Source organism: Arvicola amphibius, chromosome 1, assembly GCF_903992535.2.
Source record: "Arvicola amphibius chromosome 1, mArvAmp1.2, whole genome shotgun sequence".
In the NCBI taxonomy this organism is placed as follows: Eukaryota; Metazoa; Chordata; class Mammalia; order Rodentia; family Cricetidae; genus Arvicola; species Arvicola amphibius.
This window is the reverse complement of record NC_052047.1, coordinates 142,131,206-142,150,334: the sequence shown is the minus strand read 5'-3', so window position 1 is coordinate 142,150,334 and position 19,129 is coordinate 142,131,206. Positions and strand designations below refer to the sequence as shown.

Below are 19,129 nucleotides of genomic sequence, written 5' to 3'. Positions count from 1 at the left end.
TAAAAGAGGATCAGCTAGGGAAGAGGCCCTGATCCCAAGGGCCCCTTCCTGGGCCACCACCTCTGTTCTTAGGACAGGATCTTTGGTACCTAGAGGAACCCCTAAGGTTCCCAGAACAGCTCCCAACGTCTTAGGTCCCCTTAGGATCTCGATCTCGTCATTACTCCAACAAATTTTATATCCCAAAGATCGTAAAAAGAGGAGGGGAGCATATTCTGGGGTCCCTGCTGGGCTAGAGGAGAATCGTGAAGGGGTCTTTCCCTAGCCTTGAGCCCCCCACCTCCAGCCGTCTGCCCTATCTGGCATAGCTACTGAGTTGAACTCAACCAAGCTGAAGGATTGGGCGAAAAGCAGGTGAAACAACTGCAACCCTCAGGGGGCGGGGCAGGGCGCGGAGGGTACCGCCTCCAAGGGGCAATTAGGGGGTAGAAGAGGGAGGGAGAAAAGAGAAGAGGCGGAGGAGGGAGGATGAATGGGAGGCCATCAAGGGAAATGAAGGGGTTGGGGGAGGAGAAGAGAAGAGAGATGGGGCGGGCGGGTGGGGGGGGGGGGTGAAGAATAAGTAGGAGAGGCCGGGAGTCCCGGCCGGCTGGCGCGTTCCTCCTGATCTGTGGCTCGGCCCTTCAGCACGCGCGTGAGGGGCGGGGCGGTGGCCATTGAGTGGAGCTGCCATTGTGCCAGCGCTGCGAGTGGCGACACGCTCGAAGACCGCTCCCTGGTGACGCCTGAAAGCTCCTTTGACCGGCAGCTCACCTGCAGAGTCGGCTCTATAGAGCCTCTGAACGCGCAGCAGCTGCCAGGGGCCGCGGGCCGGGCACCTAGGGGGACAAAGAATGGGGGCCGGGCCCTTTGAATGAGAGGCCACTTGGAAGCAGCAGGCATGTGCCAAGCCTCAGACTAGGGAAGAAAAGTGCCCTTCGTGCGTCTCAGCAGTGAAGGGGACCCTTTCTCAGCCTCTGAGCCCTCATGTGCATGACAAAAGCGCCGGCGCGAAAGCTAGGCGATCGCGAGCCCGCGGGGCTCTACTGCAGGCGTCCTGTATCCTAGGCTCTCCCTTCACCCTGGGCCTCCATACCCTGGTAGGAAAACCGGGAAGAACCTGAGTGAGATCCATCTTGATGAGCAGTCCTTGGTCTGACCCTCCCAAGTTGACGAGATCTAAAAGACCAATATTTTCAGTTGCAAAGATTTGGGTTAAGTCTTTTGGGTCGGGCCAGGGGCCATATAGCTGCTCTATATAGCCCAACTCAAATAGGCCTTTGCCATAGCTATCCAAAGTTTCTTGCGACGACCATCCCCTTAAGGACAATGCAAACCTTTGTTTTCACCCAGGACAGGGTCCTGCTTCGTCCTTGTCCATTGCTCCCACTCACTGGTCTCATCTATCTCCAGGCAGTTATAGCCAGCATGTGAGTCTGCAGGGATCTCTCCTCCTCAGGTTTTATTTGCTATCATTGTCAAACAGCTTTGGAGGGAGGTCTCCCACTCTGCCCTCACTTTGTGAGGCCTCTGTAGAGAGCATGTGGGCCTCACTTGACCTCACAATCACCTTTCCCAACATCTGGCTTCACAGGCTGGCTAGGGTGGGTACAAGCAAGGTACCTGCCTTTCATCTCTTATCTGAATGACTCCAATTTGGCCATTCCTAGAATGGCTATGACCCTAGAGGCTACCAAATCCTTGTTTTCTTTTTCAAGACAGTGTTTCTCTGTGTAGTCCTGGCTGTCTTGGAACTCACCCTCTCAACCAGGCTATCCTGGACCTCTGAGATCTGCCTCTCTCTCTGCCTCCAAAGTACTAGGATTAAAGGGGTATGTCACCATGCCTAGCAATGTCCTTGTTTTCAAGACAAGACTTGTATTCAATTTGGTCTTCCTGTTGATGCTGACTACTCAACTAGAGATAACTAGAGAGGTCTCTGCTTTATTTATTATTTGGGCTCAACCTCAGCCAAGCTTGTGTTGCCTTTGGTATTCAATCCTACTCCAGATGAAGTAGGCAAGGCTGTACACTTGCCTGTCAGCAGGCATACTGTGCACCAAATCTGTGTGCTGGAGCCCCAGGTCCCTTGGGGCCTAGTGTCTGCAGGGACCAAAAATCAGGTTCTGAGCTAAATCCACTGTGTGTGGCCTCCCAGTGCCTGCAGAGATGGGGTTGGGCTGCTGACAGGATTAAACCGGATTACATGTTCCCCAGTGGGCTGAGGCCTCTCTGCATTGACTAGCCCAGACTGCTGAGGTTTAGAGTATAGGAGGCAGGAAAAGGCGAATGTGTGTAACCCAGTGGCCCTTGCTTTTCTGCACACCATAATAACACCCTGCCCAGGTCCAAGAAATGGAGAAGTGGGCAGGGCCCTAATGGCCACATCATACCTAACTGACTAAACTTTTCTTTATCCCTTTCCACGTACGGTCTCACTTTGTAGCTCAGGTTGGCTTACCACTCAGGATCCTCCCGGGTTCTGGGATCATTGGCAAGGATCACATTCAGCCTTCTTTGTAAGCTTTCTACTTATAAAGTGCACTGCACAGCCAAGCATGGTAGTGCACCTAGGCTGAGACAGGAGGATACCCTAAAGGTCAAGGCCAGTGTGGGCTATATAGCAATTATCAAACCAGCCTGGGCTATATAGCAAGACTGTTGTCACAAAACAGCAAAGAAGGCCGGGCGGTGGTGGCGCACGCCTTTAATCCCAGCACTCGGGAGGCAGAGGCAGGCGGATCTCTGTGAGTTCGAGGCCAGCCTGGTCTACAAGAGCTAGTTCCAGGACAGGCACCAAAGCCACAGAGAAACCCTGTCTCGAAAAACCAAAAAAAAAAAAAAAAAAAAAAAAAAAAAAAAAAAAAAAAAAAAAAAAAAAAAAAAAACAGCAAAGAAACCAAAGTGTGTTCCTCTCCATTACATGGCCAGTACCTTCACAGGGGAAGACTATGTAACATCCGTGATACTCACCTAACTCCTTAAATCCTGATATAACTGACATTTGGACAGGACCTAGCTAGTGCTGGGCCTGGGGTTTGCCTTTGTGACCAAGTCAGTGCAGGGCTTGGGACACTGAGAGGCCCAGTAAGTACAGGGGTCCAAACTGGACACTTCTTCCAACTCCAGTTACAAACACAGACTGGGCTGAACCTGAAACCTGAAACCTGCACTTGTTTTCTGCCAATCATGCTCAGGCCTAACTTAGGTGGACAGCCCATTCTGTGCAGGGCTGCCAGGCAGCCCCCGTTCCTAGGCATATAATATCCACTTGGGGCTGCCGATTAGGGAAGAAAGTGTGCTTTCCACAGGATGGAGAAGGAAGCAGAGTCCACACCGCAGGGTTGGAAATGACCAGAGTGAAGGTTGTTTTTGTTTAAACTGTGGGTCTGACATATCAGTGTGCCAGCGAGAACCCAGCTAGAAGGAATGCCCCTTCTAGGAGTGTATGGGATCCAGAGGAGAGGCTTGGCATATGTGCTACACTGTAGCATTAGCTGATTCCAGTTTCCCTGGAATTTAGGAAATGCCTGTAATGAGATTCATACAGTCCAATGAGTACACTTGAAAAGAGAAAGAAAAATGGACACTTTATTTTCTAACTCAGCAATCTGTTAAGCTGCTGGATCCTCTAACCTGGTTGTGGTTTAGAAACACTAACAGCAGAGCAAAGCCACCTGCTTCCAGACCTGAAAGGTGTCGAGGGCATGTTGCCTTTGCCCAAGTAGAATTAAGGTGGCCAGTGTCTTCCAAGGCCTTTGGGCAGGGCTGAGCAAGCAGATGCCACCTCTGGATATGAACAGCCAGGAACTAAATAAAGTAAGGCCGGCACCGAATGGGGCAGGACGGAGAACTATGCTGAGGTTTGATTTCATTTTCAAGCTTGGAATCCTGGGTCCCCTCCCACTTAAGAGTCCGCTAGGGGTTTTTCTGCTAGAGGCAATGCCTGGTCGCCATCCCTGCAAGGATACGCTGAGGCTCTGGGGACAAAAGAGATCAATTCCGGGGTCTCCCAGCAGCCAAGTGACGCCGCGGTCCTTGAAACGATTTTCACAGCCGGGGAAGCCAATTGTATTTTCCAGCTCATTAAGCGGTGCACAAAGAGCCTGGCGGCCGGCGGCTCGGATTCCCCAGGTCCCACCCCGCCGGAGACGGCCGTGCTTTGTCCGTGCAGTGTACCGCCTGTTTATCCAGGCTCTTTGAACACTGCCCTGCGCGGCGGGGCCGCCTGGGAGAATCCTACTGGACCCGGAACAATGTGCCTACAGCCGCCGGGCAGTGATTAAAGGGGCCGGACGTTCACAACATCTGGCCGCCGCTGGGGGCGCGGCCGTCCGCGCCTCGAGACAAAAACTCGGTTGCCGACGCCAGCGAGATAGCAGGGTGCAGTGACCACAGGGACTCTCTTTCTCTGCACAGCTGGAAGTGGAGCCGGGATATTAGTGCATGCTGGCTGGTGGAGCTGCCTGTGGCAGGCAGCTGTTCACCCCCTTTACCACCTCCGTGTAATTTGCCAGGGTTGGCGGGCGGTGGGGGAGAGCTCAGGCTCAAGAAGACAGGATGGGCTGAGGAGCTGCCTTGATAGTGTTGACAGTGAGGCGGCTGAATCTCTATCCCCTTCTCACCCCATTCTGAGCTGACCTAAGAGCACCTTTCACCCACATAGGCAAGGGGAGGACCCACAGAAGTGAGGAGACCAGAATATCTCCATCTCAAGAGGCCTGCTCCCATCCTCCCTTCTCAAGATACCTAGCTGACCACCAACACACTTAAACGCACAGGACCAACCAACCTCTACCAGGACTGCTACAAAGGTTTCTGTGAACAACTGCACCTCCCCGGGCCTGCAGCCTGAGAGATCTCATTCCCATCTGGCTACAAGTTTTGATGTCCAGCACACCTGGAGGCACAGTACTGTCTATGTGTGCAATGGTGGAAGGTTTAAGGTAGTCCTTTGTGGTCCCCCATGGTCTTTCTCCTGAGATTCAGGGAGTCAGGAGTAGGTAGAGTTAAGCCCAGGCTGGGAGCTATTGACTGTGAGAACTTTGGAAGTTCAGGAATGGGAGGAGCTGTGCTGTCTGTCACATGGCGGGGTGCATGCTCCTCCTTTCCGGCTCTGAAAGACAACACTGCTTCGCTGTAGGCTAGGGATCTCTTGGGACTTCTCTCTAGGGATGTCCTAGGCGGTTGCCCTAGCCCCAGCCCCTCCAGAAGTTAGGGGTGCAGGGCTGTCACCTGTTAAGACCACAAATATGTTATTGCTTCCGTTTTTCAAGCACTGATCAGAATTTTCTTTTTCAGTGCCTGAAAAAACAGCTTCTCTTTGGGCTTACAGACCCAAGAATAATCCTGACTTTTTTTGTCATCATACCTGTGTATTAGGGCTGGCCAACAAGAGGTAAACAATCTGATGATACCCAGAGTAGACACTGGAGCCCAGCTGGCCTTGTTGTGAAGTATTATTTTAACTATGTAAAGGTGTGTTACATTTGTTTATGCTGCAGAATTTAACTAGATAGGTGAGTTGCGTTTCTTTCTGCTGCCTTTGTCAATGATGTAAATATGTGTTACATTTGTTTCTGCTGCATTTGTTTAATTATGTAAAGATGAGTTGCTGTTTCACCTTGCCTGCCTAAGGCCTCTAATAAAAAACAGAACAGCCAATAGCTAGGCCAAAGAGGGATAGGCCGGGCTGGTGAGCAAAGGGAATAAGTAGGAGAAGAAAAAGGGAAAGGGGGAGAACGATGGAGAAAGGGAGGGTCACACCTGGGGCAGAAGGCAGGCAGTCACCAGCCAGCCATCAAGACTGCACGAAAGTACGATATACAAAGAAAAAAAGGTAAAAAGCCCCGAGGCAAAACGTAAATGAAGAGAAACAGGTTAGGTTATGAAATGAAAGCTAGCAAGAAACGAGCAAAAGATAAGGCCAAGCATCCACAATTAATATTAAGTCTCTGAGTCATGAATTGGGAGCTGGTTAGTGGCCCAAAAGAAAAAGCCTGCTACACTGGCCCATGGTGGAATGGAGGGGAAGCGGGCAGATGGACACACAGACCTGGCTTCACAGAAGGTAGAGCCACAGGGCACAAGAAGAACTGCCCAAGCTGCAGCACTTAGATATCTGGGGAAGTCAACCATCCCATCCTAAAGCTTTTGGGGACTCATCACACCTGCTGAGCTGGCATTGTGTGAGCCACCCCTTACACTACCCCTAATGCCCACATTGGGAAGATGGGAACAAATGTCTATTTGCACCAAGAAAGGGGTCACAGACGGATCTAAGGAACTATTCCAATCTAGAGTCTTATGAGTAGGGCTGTAAAGGGTTACTTACAGGAATGTGGGTGAGTCAGAGAGTTGCATGGCTGAAAAGCATGATGAGAATGCAACAAAAGTTGCATTTCTGGAGCTCTCTGCTCAACTGGCAAGCAGCTCTGACCCTTGAAGGGTTTCCTCTCCCAGTGATTATTGCTGTTAATATGACCGTGAGACATGTGGCCACACTGACTAAATCCCCTTTTCTCTGCGCTTCACGCCTACTCGTCTCTTGGCCTGTTGGAGACAAGTGGTCACGTACAGTGTGTTGGGGCCTTCAGAACCCGGGTTTTGACCCTAAAAAGGCTCATTTACCAAATCTGTGACACTACTGGGAGGTTGTACGCTCTGTGTAGGAAGTCAGGCTTAAAGTCACATTACGTTTTAAGTTTTGCAACTTTGGGTTATAGGATGTTAACTTAGGATGCTCGCAAAAACCTGTAACTGGCACAGCTGCTTTTCACTGTCTCTGAAAGGAGGCAAGGCAGAGAGTAGCACATCCGGGGGCTGTTGAAAATGAAGGGAATACAAGCAGAGGGTCCCATAGAGACAGTAGTTCGAAGCTAACCTCTGTCCCTGTACCTACCTAGCTGGGAAGCTGGGAGGTAGGAGACAATTATTAAAAGTTTACCGCTGTCCACATGGCTGCCAGGATGTCTGCTCTTAAGGCAGAAAGTGTTTGTTAAAGGTTAACAGTGGCTGCCAGCTTTATTTTTTATTTTATTTTTTCCAAAATGTGTTTGGGCTTACAACTTTATATTTCTACAGTCCTGGACGGACCCTTTATTTCTCTATTTTATTCCTGGACTCTTCACTTGAAGAAGGCGTCTTGTCTCTGATCCCATCCCCTTTGCTTCCAGCTGCCACAAAATGAACAGCCTTGCTCTGCCGCATGCTCCCTCCCATGATGTTCCGACAGGTTCAGAAACAACAGGACCAGGTGACTGTGGACTGAAATGTTGGAAGCCCTAGCTTAGGTATTTTCTGCTAGTGTCAGAAAGCTGAGTAAGTTTGCAGGAAAGAGGTCTTCCTACAATGCTCCCCAAGTCTAGCTGGGGTCAAGGGGTTATGAGCAAAATACACAGAGGGCTTGGCCTCAGAGACCTGAACCTGGTCAAGCACTGTGGCAGCCCCGCCCGAGAAATCTTAAAAAGCAGACCTGAAAGGACCAGCCTGGTTCCAACTGATGTGACTTCCCCAGAACAGAACTCAAGAATACAGAACTGGTTGTGTGGCACACACATTGGGTTCCCAGCACAGAAATGGGGTGGGAGTGTCTGGCAGCTCAAGGCCAGCCTGGTCTACTTATCAAGTTCCAGGCCAACTGAAGTGGTTTGAATAAGGATGGCCCCCACAGGCTCATGTATTTGAATGCGTAGTCATAAGGAGGTGGCACTATTTGAGAAGGATCGGAGGTGTGGCCCTGTTGGAGGAGGTATGTCACTGGGGGTAGATTTTGAGGTTTCCAAAGCCAATGCCAGGCCCGGTATCTCTGTCTCTTTCTCTTTTTCTCTCTTCCTATAGTTCAGGATGTAACTCTTAGCTACTTCTCCAGCACCATGCCTGCCTGCTGCAATGCTCCCTGCCGTGATGATAATGGACTAAAGCCCCTGAAACTGCAAGCCAGCGCTCAATTAAATGTTTTCCTGTATAAGAGTTCCTTTGAGGGGGCTGGAGAGATGGCTCAGCGGTTAAGAGCATTGCCTGCTCTTCCTAAGGTCCTGAGTTCAATTCCCAGCAACCACATGGTGGCTCGCAACCATCTGTAATGAGGTCTGGTGCCCTCTTCTGGCCTGCAGGCATACACACAGACAGAATATTGTATACATAATAAATAAATAAATATTAAAAAAAAGAGTTCCTTTGACCATAGTCTCTTCACAACAATAGAATAGTGACTAATACACCAGCCAAGGCTACACAGAGATATTTATCTCAAACAGCGAACAAAAGAGAATACATAGGGTTGGCAAGAGACTTGACTCTAGAGGGGTTCCCAGGTGTCCAAGGAGATGTCCCCAGCGTGTTCCTTGGGCAGCAGAGGAGAGGGAACCTGAACTGTCCTTGTCCTATAGCCACACTGATGCATATCTTGCATATTACCATAGAACCTTCATCTGGCGATGGATGGAGATAGAGACAGAGATCCACATTGGAGCACTGGACTGAGCTCCAAAGGTCCAAATGAGGAGCAGAAGGAGGGAGAACATGAGCAAAGAAGTCAGGACCGCGAGGGGTGCGTCCACCCACTGAGATGGTGGGACTGAGCTAATGGGAGATCACCAAAACCAGTTGGAATGGAACTGATAGAGCGTGTGATCAAACTGGAATCTCTGAATGTGGCTGACGGTGGAGGCTGGCTAAGAAGCCAAGGCCAATGGCACTGGGTTTTGATTCTACTGCATGGACGGGCTTTGTGGGAGCCTTTGCCTTTGATACTCACCTTCCTGGACCTGGTGGGAGCGGGGAGGACCTTGGACTTCCATAGGGTAGGGAACCCTGACTGCTGTTTGGCCTGGAGAGGGAGGGGGAGGGGAAGTGAGGAGAGGGGAGGGAAGTGGGAGGAGGGGAGGAGGTGGAAATTTTTAATAAAAAAATAAATTTTTAAAAAAGAGAGAATACATACCAGACCTGAGAGTACAGTGTAAAGGCTAATGCTGCCCACTGTAACATTTACTGTGTGCATCTACTTTTTGCCTATAGAATGTGTTTAAACCATGAAAAAAGCAAAAAAGAGTAAACATTTTATAAAATAAACTGTGAAAAAATTAAGAAAATGAATTGGGGATGGCAATATGGCTCAGTTGGTAAAGGCACTTACCCCAAAAGTCTCGCAACCAAAATTTGATCCCTGGAATGTATATAAAGGTGGGAACTGTCTCCACAAAGTTGTCCTCTAACCTCCACTCCTGTGCCCTGGCAAATGCATGTGCTCAATCATACAACAGTAGCAAGCTAAGCTTTTTTTGTAAATGAGAAACTGGACAAGGTGGTTCATGTCTTTAATCCAAGAACTCGAGAGGCAAAGGCAGGTGGATCTCTATGAGTTTAAGGCCAGCACAGTCTACATAAAAAGATCTTGTCTCAAAAAACCAAAGAATGCGTTAGGAAAAATCAATAATCAATCATGTTTTGGGGGGGCTGGAGAGATGGCTCTGTGGTTAAGAGCGCTGCCTGCTCTTCCAAAGGTCCTGAGTTCAATTCCCAGCAACCACATGGTGGCTCACAACCATCTGTAATGGGGTCTGGTGCCCTCTTCTGGCCTGCAGGCACATGCAGACAGAATATTGTATACATAATAAATAAATAAATATTTAAAAAAATCATGTTTTGATTGGATTAAAGTCTACTCTATCAGAAGGAACCTACATATGATACTGCTAAAGTGGCCAAGTACCCGAGACTGGATGAATCATATGCCTAACAGGACACCCACTATTATTTTTCAGCTAAAGGAACATACACAAGAGGTTGGAAAGATGGCTGAGTGGTTAAGAACACTGATTGCTCTTCCACAGGACCTGTGTTCAATTCCCAGCACCCACATGGCAGCTCACAACTGTCTATAACTTCAAGATCTGACATCCTCACCCAGACATACATGCAGGTAAAACACCAATGCACATAAAATAATTTTTTTAAGGAACATGCAATAAAACAACTCCTAATGACTACTAATAACTCCTAATAACTCCATATTACTACACCCATAGAGCAGTGCATCACTCGGCCCGCATCAGAGCAGTTTCTTCTTCCAGTGGATGTTAATTAACAAGGAGGTCTAAAGTTAGACAACGTGCAGTGAGAGCTTTTGGAGCACTTAGCCTTAAATAGGATGTCTTTATCAAATCCCTCCTCTCATGGCTCATGGAGCTAAACAGAAGAGCCAGATGTGCTGGATGACTCCGAGGAACCAGGGTCTTCTAGACACGACCAGACTGATATGAATATGAGCTCACAGAGACTCTGACAGCAGGCACACGACCTGTACAGATTCAGATCAGACAAAATCCCAGCACTGAAAATGGGTAGTGAACACAAACTCCTGTCTAGCCAAGAAGCTATTTGCAACTGATGCTTGCTGGGAATAAGGAATGTTAACTTTCTCCAATGGAGTATATATAACTGGATATATCCACCACACTCCAGGCCAGGCTGCTTGCCCAGGAGTAGCTGGTTGGTCAATACAAAGTAGACTCCACGATTTTTGTGCTATTTTTGTTTTGTTTTGAATTTTTTTTCTCTTACTGATTTTCTTTTTTAATTTTGTTTTTGCTACTTTGTTGCTTTTCCTGGTTTTTTTTTTTTTGCGTGGGGAGAGAGAACATGAAGTTAGGTGGGAAGGGAGGTTGGGAGAATCTGGGAGGAGTTGGAATATGATCAAATGCATTATACGAAAAAATAGGAAATAAATAACAAATAAATATAAATAGTAAATGCTGATTTTGTGCTCTAGGATATTAATCAGATTTGATTTCCTAAACCAATCTCCTATATATTCTAAAACCCAAGCCCGGTTTTCTTCCTTCGGAAAAAGGCTGCTGCGCCAGTTTGCTCTGCAGCGTGGGAGAAGAGCGCTGAGGTTTGGGGACAAGAATCACCAGGACTGAGGGACTCTGTATGGCCTCAGTCCCACCTTTCTCGAGCACAGAGAATCCTCAGCTGATGCCTTCGAAAGCGACGGGGAGGTTCCCACCCTGCTTGTCCCGGTCAGGGGAAAACTACATCACTGGAGACCCTCTCCGGTGACCTTTCGTAATCTGCATCGGTGGTTTAGCCAGGCAAATACAAGACACCGGAAGACTACAATGCACCCAGTGTCCAGTTGAGAACTCCAGGCTTTGAGCAGCTGAGGCGCTTGCATCCTGAGCTCCGTCTTAGCTGCATCTAAGGCTAGTAAGAGGTCTGCCTCCACCACGTTCCCTTGGGCTCTGCCTTCAGGATCCAAGACTTTTCTCCTCAGCCGGTTACTGGCCCAAACTGGCACGCAAATGCAGCCCTCGAAGTTTCTGATGGCTCAGAAAATGTTTGGAAGCCCCAGAAGCCCAAAGAAAGACCCGAGACTAAAAACACCACAACTCGGCCTCAAGGGATCAGAAAACAGAGTCTTGTTGGTCACATTCGAACCCCAGAGCGCAGAGAGAACGCTATGACTAAAATAGTCCTGAGCCAAGTTTCTCAGCAAGAAAAGCAGCCGGTCAGCCCCATTACACGCCACTGTGGGAGGCGCGAGCCTGAAGCTCCGCTCTGCCAAAGCGCTTAGGCTTGAAATCCCAGCAAGGTGAAGAATTGATGCCTAGACGGATGGCTGCACCATACGCGCCCGCGCGTTGTCCAGTCCTCAGCTTCATAAGGCTGAGGCCATCTCTTCATCGGTGCCTGGGTTCCCCCTCAGCCTTTCCAGTAGGATGAGCTCGACAACCGCCCCCACAGACTGCAATGGGTTCCGAAAGCCCGACATGGGTGCGACAATGCCACCTCAGGTCTCGGGGCACTCGGTTCCCAGGCAGCGGCCACGCCCCTCCCTGTCGGTCCCGCCCCCGAAAGCAGTGAGTCCAACCCGCACTGAGGCCCGCACATCGACTGGAACGACCATTGGGTAGCGGCGCATGAAAGCGGCGCCACCTTTTTATAGAGTGCAGAGTGGTCCCGAGAACCACCCAGCCCAGGGTCCTGGCAAAACAAACCGTCGCTGCGTCCCGCGAGTACCAGCCGGGAGGCTAGCCCTGCACCCGCCATCCCATGCATGGCCCGGGCGACACTCGACATGAACACGGAGGGGCTCGGAGCACGCGGAGGGGGCCACATAGGGCACGGACCACTCCCTTTCAGCGTGGAGTCACTACTGGAGGCTGAGCGCGAACGGGGCTCCGAGCCTGGGGAGCTGGGGGAGGAGAGGCCGCCGGGTGCCTCGAAGCCCGGAGCCTGGCCCCCACCGGTCACGCACACGTGCCCCCCACGTAAGTGCTCAGTGTCCGGGTCCCAAGCCCTGAAAAACGCGCGCTCATTCAAGGCAAGGAAGTCCAGGGGGCGATGCGCGCTGTGGCTCCAAACTTAATTACTAGTCACTAACCCGTCCAACCCAAGTGCAAACTGGTGATGGGTTAACTAATGATGGGAGCCCGACGTTGTGCACAGACCCAACAGCCACGTCCACGTCTCTTCCTGGGCGAGGTCCGCAGCCCAGGACAGACACCCCTAATGCTTTTCCACTCCGGGTCGCTCACGCTTCTGCACCCCTTACCCACTTTGCATATACTAGCGATAGCTAACTAGTCTCCGTATAGCCCTAACTCTACTCATCCTCAGTTAATTGCAGCCGCCTCCCGTCCCAGCTTTTTTCCAAATGGCCAGTCTCCGGTTGAAAGAGGTCACCAGTTGAGAGAGCAGACCTGAATCTAGAGCGCCACCCACCCCCCACTTCCCTTCCCCCTTGCTTTGCTTATCCACGTGGCTTTGGAGACCTCGTTATGCTGAGCGGAGTGGTCACGGAGTCACGGAGCACCAACCTTCCTTGTAAAGGGCGGGACAGTGTCGGGATCGGGGTGTGCAGCCAGGGTTTGAGCGCTCGCTCTCTGCTTCTCTTTCTTTTCAGGTGCCCCCAGCCCTCCACCCTGTACCCTTCGCAAACATAAAAACAACCGCAAGCCACGGACACCCTTCACCACCGCGCAGCTGCTGGCGCTTGAGCGCAAGTTTCACCAGAAGCAGTACTTGTCCATTGCTGAGCGCGCCGAGTTCTCCAGCAGCTTGAGTCTCACTGAGACTCAGGTCAAGATCTGGTTTCAGAACCGCCGAGCCAAGGCCAAGCGGCTGCAGGAGGCTGAGCTGGAGAAGCTGAAGCTGGCAGCCAAGCCGGTACTGCCGGCGTTTGGCCTGCCATTTCCGCTGAGCACCCAGTTGCATAGTTCCGCAGCTGCGTTCGGCGGCGGTGCGGTTCCTGGGATCCTCGCCGGGCCCGTCGCGGCTTATGGCATGTACTATCTGTCTTAGGCCGTGGAACCAAGTCCTCATCTTTGAGCTCAGGTCTGCGCCACAACTCAGCCCTCTGCAGATGCTCCTGGTGATTTCTGAACTTTAGGTATTTCTTTTATTTTAGTTTTTCGGTTTTTTTTTTTTAACTGTTCATACGATGTTATATTTGATGACTGGATCCTAACTGTGGGCATCTTACAAATACTTTAAACCTTCCTAAAATCATGGTCACACTAGTCTGTTTTCTGAAAGACAGTGAACACAGCTTCATACAGTCCCTGAAACGGACAAAAGTAGAACTCCTTACTTCGTACAAAGCTGCACCGAAGACTTTAGAGGCTCTTTTGGACTGGCTTTTAAAAATTCCATAAAAAAATTAAAATAAAAATGATACGGTAGGACTGCTAGGAAAAAAAACTTAGAAATTATTCTCACTCTAACTAAATGTGGTACGTTGTGACCAAAAGGAACTTGTACACTTGTTTTAGGTTTTACATCAAATGCTGCATGGGTGGGAGCATGGAGGAGGTGATGTGCTGTTGGCACCAAAAACCCAAATAAGAGACTGGAGGGTTGTGGCTGCCACACTGAAGGCAGCGGGCGGGTGGCAGGAAGCAAGCCTTAGCCTCTTGCCGGCTGGTGCCCAACTAATAGAGAGAAGACACTGAGGATTGAGAGTCCTTGCTGTGGGCACAGTAGGAGGCAGGGTTTGCGAAGGTCCCAAAGGACTTGCTGCGAGTGCCAGATGCCCCTGCAAATCCCGGTGCGCCTTAGAAAAACGGTGGACTTGTTTAGGAATCTGGACCCCTACCTTTATTTGAGGCAGGAAAACAGACCATCTGAGCTTTCCTGTCCCAATATCCCTGTAGGATTCTCAACTCTGTCACTGAAGCTCTTTGGGTACCTGTCAATGGCCCTGATAAAAACCTGTGGCTGTTTCCACAGTCTTGAGATTTAAGTCTGGAGTGTGCTGGGGGCTCACAAAGGTCCTCTGGGGTCACAGCCAGGACACGGACAAGTCCCTTCCTCCAGATGCTGCCTTGGAGCTGGAGAGGGAAAACAGGGCTGCAGAGGTGTGCTGGCTGTGTGCTCATGAGGACTGGGGACATCACAGTGATGGCCCTGGGTTAGGATGTTCTGGCAGGGAAGAGGGGAAACACTGGGTTATGCTCAGCAGCCCAAGCCAGAACAACTGCTCCAGAGAAGCTGCTGTCCTGTGACCTTCATTGCTCTGTCTGCTCCAAATATAAGAGATGATATTGCATGAACTTGCCTGTTGGTACCCATTGACATTCCTCAGTCCTGTGTCTCTTGGAAAATGGGAACCAGATAGGTTTTTGTTTTGTTTGTTTTGAGACAGATTCTCACCATGTATCATTAACTGACCTGGAGCTTGCTGTTCTCCAGGGATGACCTTAGACTCACAAAGGTTCTCTTGCCTCTGCCTCCCAAGTGCTGAGATTAAAGACATACACCACCATGCCCAGATATGTGATTTAAAAAAAAAAAAAAGTTAAATGGCTCAGTTTTGGAGGTCTCGGATGCAGAGAGCGGAGCATAGCTACAAGGGAGAGTAGCTGTCTCTCTCAGGTGCGTGTGCAGAACCCCTCAGCCTAGCCTGTTTAAACTTGAACCCAGTCCTACTGCCGCTCTCAAAAGGTCAGAGAGAGACTTTTTCCTGGTGTGTAAATACTGGCATGCAGAGGATCTGATGGACAGGTCCTGAGATCTGACCCAGTAAATCTACTTCTCGGAAAGCAGACCTGGAACTACTTGTGTAGCCCAGGTTAGCTTCAGACTCAAAGCAATCCTATCTCAGCCCGCCGAGTCCTGGGATTACAAACACAAGCCTCTACACCCAGCCAGGCTGTTGCCTCTTAAGTCCCATCATTGCTTCAGTTCCGCTCTCAAATCTGAGGTACAGAGGGGCCATGGGCAAACCCCCAGCATGTTTAACCACGGCCAGAACACTGACAGTCCTGAAACCACAGGAAAGTGAGGACCAAATGTACAGTGCAGGAAATCAGGGGGTGTGCTGCTTCTTCAAAGTGGAGCTCTATCTGTGTGGCAGATCTGTATCTGCTGGCCAAGAACATGTGATGGCACAGGCCACCGAGGGCTGAGTAGAAACTGCTGGCGAGCTAAGCGGCCAGCTTGCTAGTTTTCCTCTCTAACCCAAAATAACCAACCAAGAATATTCTCCCCCAAATCCTTTCCCAGAGTCCTCCCCCCTGAGGGTGGGCATGGCTCTGGTGGTCTAGCAGGTAGGGTGTATCTATACCTTCACGTCACCTCAGCAGATGCTCTTCCTGCTGTCCAGCAGTGTTTGCTTTTACGACAAGACTGAGGCACACTGACACTTTCCTGGGGGAGCTGCCTACCAGCCTTTTTACAGGATGCAGACTCCTTCTCGTTCCAGCCATGACCTGAAGTTGTACAACCCACGGACCGAATTCTGAATTCAGACAGTATGTCTTCGAGACCAAGGCCCTTAAAGACCAGAAGTGGCCCAGAGCCAGTTGTGAAAGGATTTCCTTGTTGTGACAGTGCAGATCGTGGACCTCTGCCATTCAGCGTCTTACGGACGCCAGTTCCGGTCGGATCCACCGAGGGTGGACTTGGAGACCCTACCCTGCTTTTGGGAACTTGTGTCAGGGAAGCCACTGTTCAGGGTGGGCCCTGCCTCCCTGGGCTTGAAACAGACAGAGCAGGAAATAGAGAAGCAGCGAAATGATGTGGACTCGAGATGACCTTGGGCAGAGGGCGGGACTGACCTGTTCTGTTGGCTGCGTATGGGTGGTCAGAGTATTGCCTGAGCTCTGGCAAACAGCCCTGAGGTAAAGATCACCTCCAAGGGAGGAACCAGGGCTCATGGACCCACTAACTCCCAAACAGAGGTGGGGCTGGCTACCCATGTCAGCTTTGCACCCTCTGGGTCTAAGAGGTTTGACTAAGACCTTCAGCATAGTGACCTGAGGACATGGGTACTGTGCTGTGAACCACTCAGGAGGTGGAGCCTAGTCAGTCCTGTCGGTGTTTCTAGAAGGGTCTCTTCAGACCTGACTAGCAGACCCTGGATGATGTAAGAGATCTGGAGGGCAGTTCCTCCTCCTGGGGATTTCTGCACAGCATTTAAGGACAATGTCAGCTCTTCTTGCTTGCGGAATGGTGAAGATACTTCAGCTTAGTAACATAAGCCAGGTGCCGGGGAAGAGAGCGACTGTCTTCTGGCCTCTTTGTACTTCCAGGCTTCTCCAGCTCCCTGTCTGGTGGTGGTCTTGGGAAGCCTTTGACTCAGTGGGTCCCTGTTTCCCTGAAACATTGCGAAGACTACTGTGCACTTTGTGCGAGAGTCTGCTAATCTCATCCTTTACTTTGAAGCAGTATTGTCTAAATAGACACACGTTTTGCTGTTTATGATTGTCACATTGCATTCTACATTGTATTTGATTGTGTTATTAAGAAAAACTCATGCATTAAACAGAGACGGTTGATAATAGAGAGAAGCTAAGTTCCAGAGATGGTCAAAGGAGGGAAAGAAATGTTTTCACATTTATAATGTGTGTGCTTTAGAAAACCAAACCACACAATCACAACATCCCCTACACATTCAAGGACTGTTGTCTTTGAAACGTTCTGAGAAGAGCCACGGGTTCATCTCTACTATGAACATACCTGTTTTTATACAGCAGCAGGGACGCCTGCTCTGGCAGGTGACGTGGGTCTAATCCCATGCTTACTTTATTAGAGGTATTGGTAGTAAATTTGCAGCCACCATTTCCAGATTATTAGGGAATCTTTCTGGAGGTGGTTACTAAGAAGTTTTAACGATGGATATTATGGTTTATCATATGCTTTTTGCTGAATATATTAAGATAATCAAATGACTTTCTCCTTTAACCTATGGAGTAAAAAGTCATGATTTTCCTTTGTTGAACATGGTGGTACACACTTCTGATCCTATTGCTCCAAAGGTGGAGGCAGAGGCATGCGGATCTCTGTGAGTTCTAGGCCAGCCTGGTCTACAAAGAGGGTTCTGGGCTAGTCAGGGCTACACAGTGAGAACTTGTCTCAAAACAAAGACTAAACAAGAATGAAGTTTTCCTTTGTTAAGACAGTTGTGAGTTTCTAAAATAAACCTAATTTCAGAAATGGTTTAATCAAAAAGATGAACAACAGCTTTAAGCTTGGGTACAAGAAAATGCGGTGGCAATAAGGGTCAACAGCGATTGGTGGGAGCGAGTATGACTTCTGCAGAGGATCAATCAGGAGCTGTTCAGAGTCCTGCAGCAGGTGGAGCCCTGAAACTGCCTGCCCCATGAAGCCCCATGAAGTCCCATAGAAAGGTGGGCTCTTAGGTAGGCTCAGGGTCCAGAAAGCATCTGGTAACAATAGGTCTCCTGGGCCACTTCAAGGAGAGGGACGTGATGGCTCCCTGCCGAAGGTTGTGACTTGAGTCACAGGAATTATTGTGAAGATAGAGTGGCGTGTGTCATCTGCCCTTCTGTGTAGCCTGAGGACAAAGTCTGGTTGAACATGAGCTTCCTATCTGATCATTCATTCCTGTGCTCAAAGAAAGTCTGAAAGAAAGCATGATGTCTTTGCGTGTCCCAGACAAGTCTGCTCCCATTGCTGGTTCCAGCCACCACATTGCATCCAAATAGCTTTTTCTTCTACTGTGGAAGATGCAAGCTCATGTACAGAGCAAATCTCGTAGGCACACGTGCATTCCCACACACGTTTGATGTGTGACTGGGTATGGAGGGTAGGAGGAAAGAAGGCTAGGATGGACTGTGTACTTCCACAACCCATTTCCCAGTCTCAGCAGGCACCAGTGCAAGGCCCTCAGATCCCAGGAGGGCCTTCCCATGAGCTTACTCTGGTACGTACTCTAGAGGTCATATGATTCCCTGCATGAGGGCTTCAGAATGTGTTTTAGAAAGACTGTTTTTAAAAAGCAGGTCCTGGGGGCTGGAGAGATTGCTCAGTGGTTAAGAACACTTGCTTGCTTTTCCAGAGAGCCTGAGTTTGGTTCCCAGTACAGAATTCAGGCATCTCCCATGTCTGTAACTCCAGTTCCTGGGGATCCAATACCTTTGGCTTCCACAGGTACTTGCACACGTGTGCACATACCCAAATGCAGACACACATCTAGATATAGTTAAAAACAAATCTTTTTTTTTTCTTAAGCAGGACTTGGGGGCTGGAGAGATGGTACAATGGTTAAGAGAACATTGCTCTTCGAGAAGACCAGGGTTCAATCCCCCGCATCTATCTGTAACTCCACTCTCAGAGGATGCAGCATCCTCTTCTGGCCTCCTCCAGCACCACACGTGCATGTACCACGCAGATATACATTCAAGCAATAAACCCATACACATAAAGTAATAATGTTTAAAAATCGAAAGAGGGTTGGAAATATGACTCTGCAGTTGGGAGCACTGGTTGCTCTTCCAGAGGACCTAGGTTTAATTCCTAGCACCCACACGGCAGTTCGCTACCATTGCAACTCAGTCTCGGGGTATCCAACATCCTATTCTGGCCTCCTTGGGCACCAGGCATGCATGTAGGCCAAACACCCACACACATTAAATAAAACAAAATTTTAGAAAATTAAAAGAGGCCAGGCAATGGTGTTGCACACCTTTAATCCCAGCGCTCTGGAGGCAGAAGCAGGCAGATCTCTGTGAGTCTGAGGCCAGCCTGGTCTACAAAGCGAGTTCCAGAGCAGCTAGGACTGTTACACAGAGAACAACAACAGCAAAATGACTGTTCCCCTGGGCTCATACTCGAGGGGACTTGCCGGGTACAACTGTGGACTTGTCCATGGACCACGTGGCTGTTTGCTCATATGGGCCCA

General features: G+C 49.7%; 1 protein-coding gene across 2 annotated transcripts; it reads left to right on the top strand.

Moving 5' to 3' along the window:
- The first annotated feature begins 12,010 nt into the window (after window positions 1-12,010).
- On the top strand, window positions 12,011-13,287 carry Ventx (VENT homeobox). 2 transcript variants are annotated; one of them, XM_038311916.1, is made up of 2 exons: window positions 12,011-12,254; window positions 12,890-13,287. In XM_038311916.1, exons 1-2 carry the CDS (start codon window positions 12,041-12,043, stop codon window positions 13,285-13,287), a joined length of 612 nt encoding a protein of 203 aa, XP_038167844.1. In that variant the 5' UTR covers window positions 12,011-12,040. The 2 variants fall into 2 exon arrangements, with proteins under 2 accessions (XP_038167844.1, XP_038167109.1); XM_038311181.1 differs by having other exon boundaries at window positions 12,041-12,320; window positions 12,888-13,048.
- The last annotated feature ends 5,842 nt before the right edge of the window (window positions 13,288-19,129 follow it).

Coding starts and splice junctions, on each gene's coding strand:
- Ventx (XM_038311916.1), top strand. CDS start 12,041: ATGGCCCGGGCGACACTCGACATGAACACGGAGGGGCTCGGAGCACGC. Junction 12,255..12,889: donor CACGCACACGTGCCCCCCAC/GTAAGTGCTCAG, acceptor CTTTCTTTTCAG/GTGCCCCCAGCCCTCCACCC.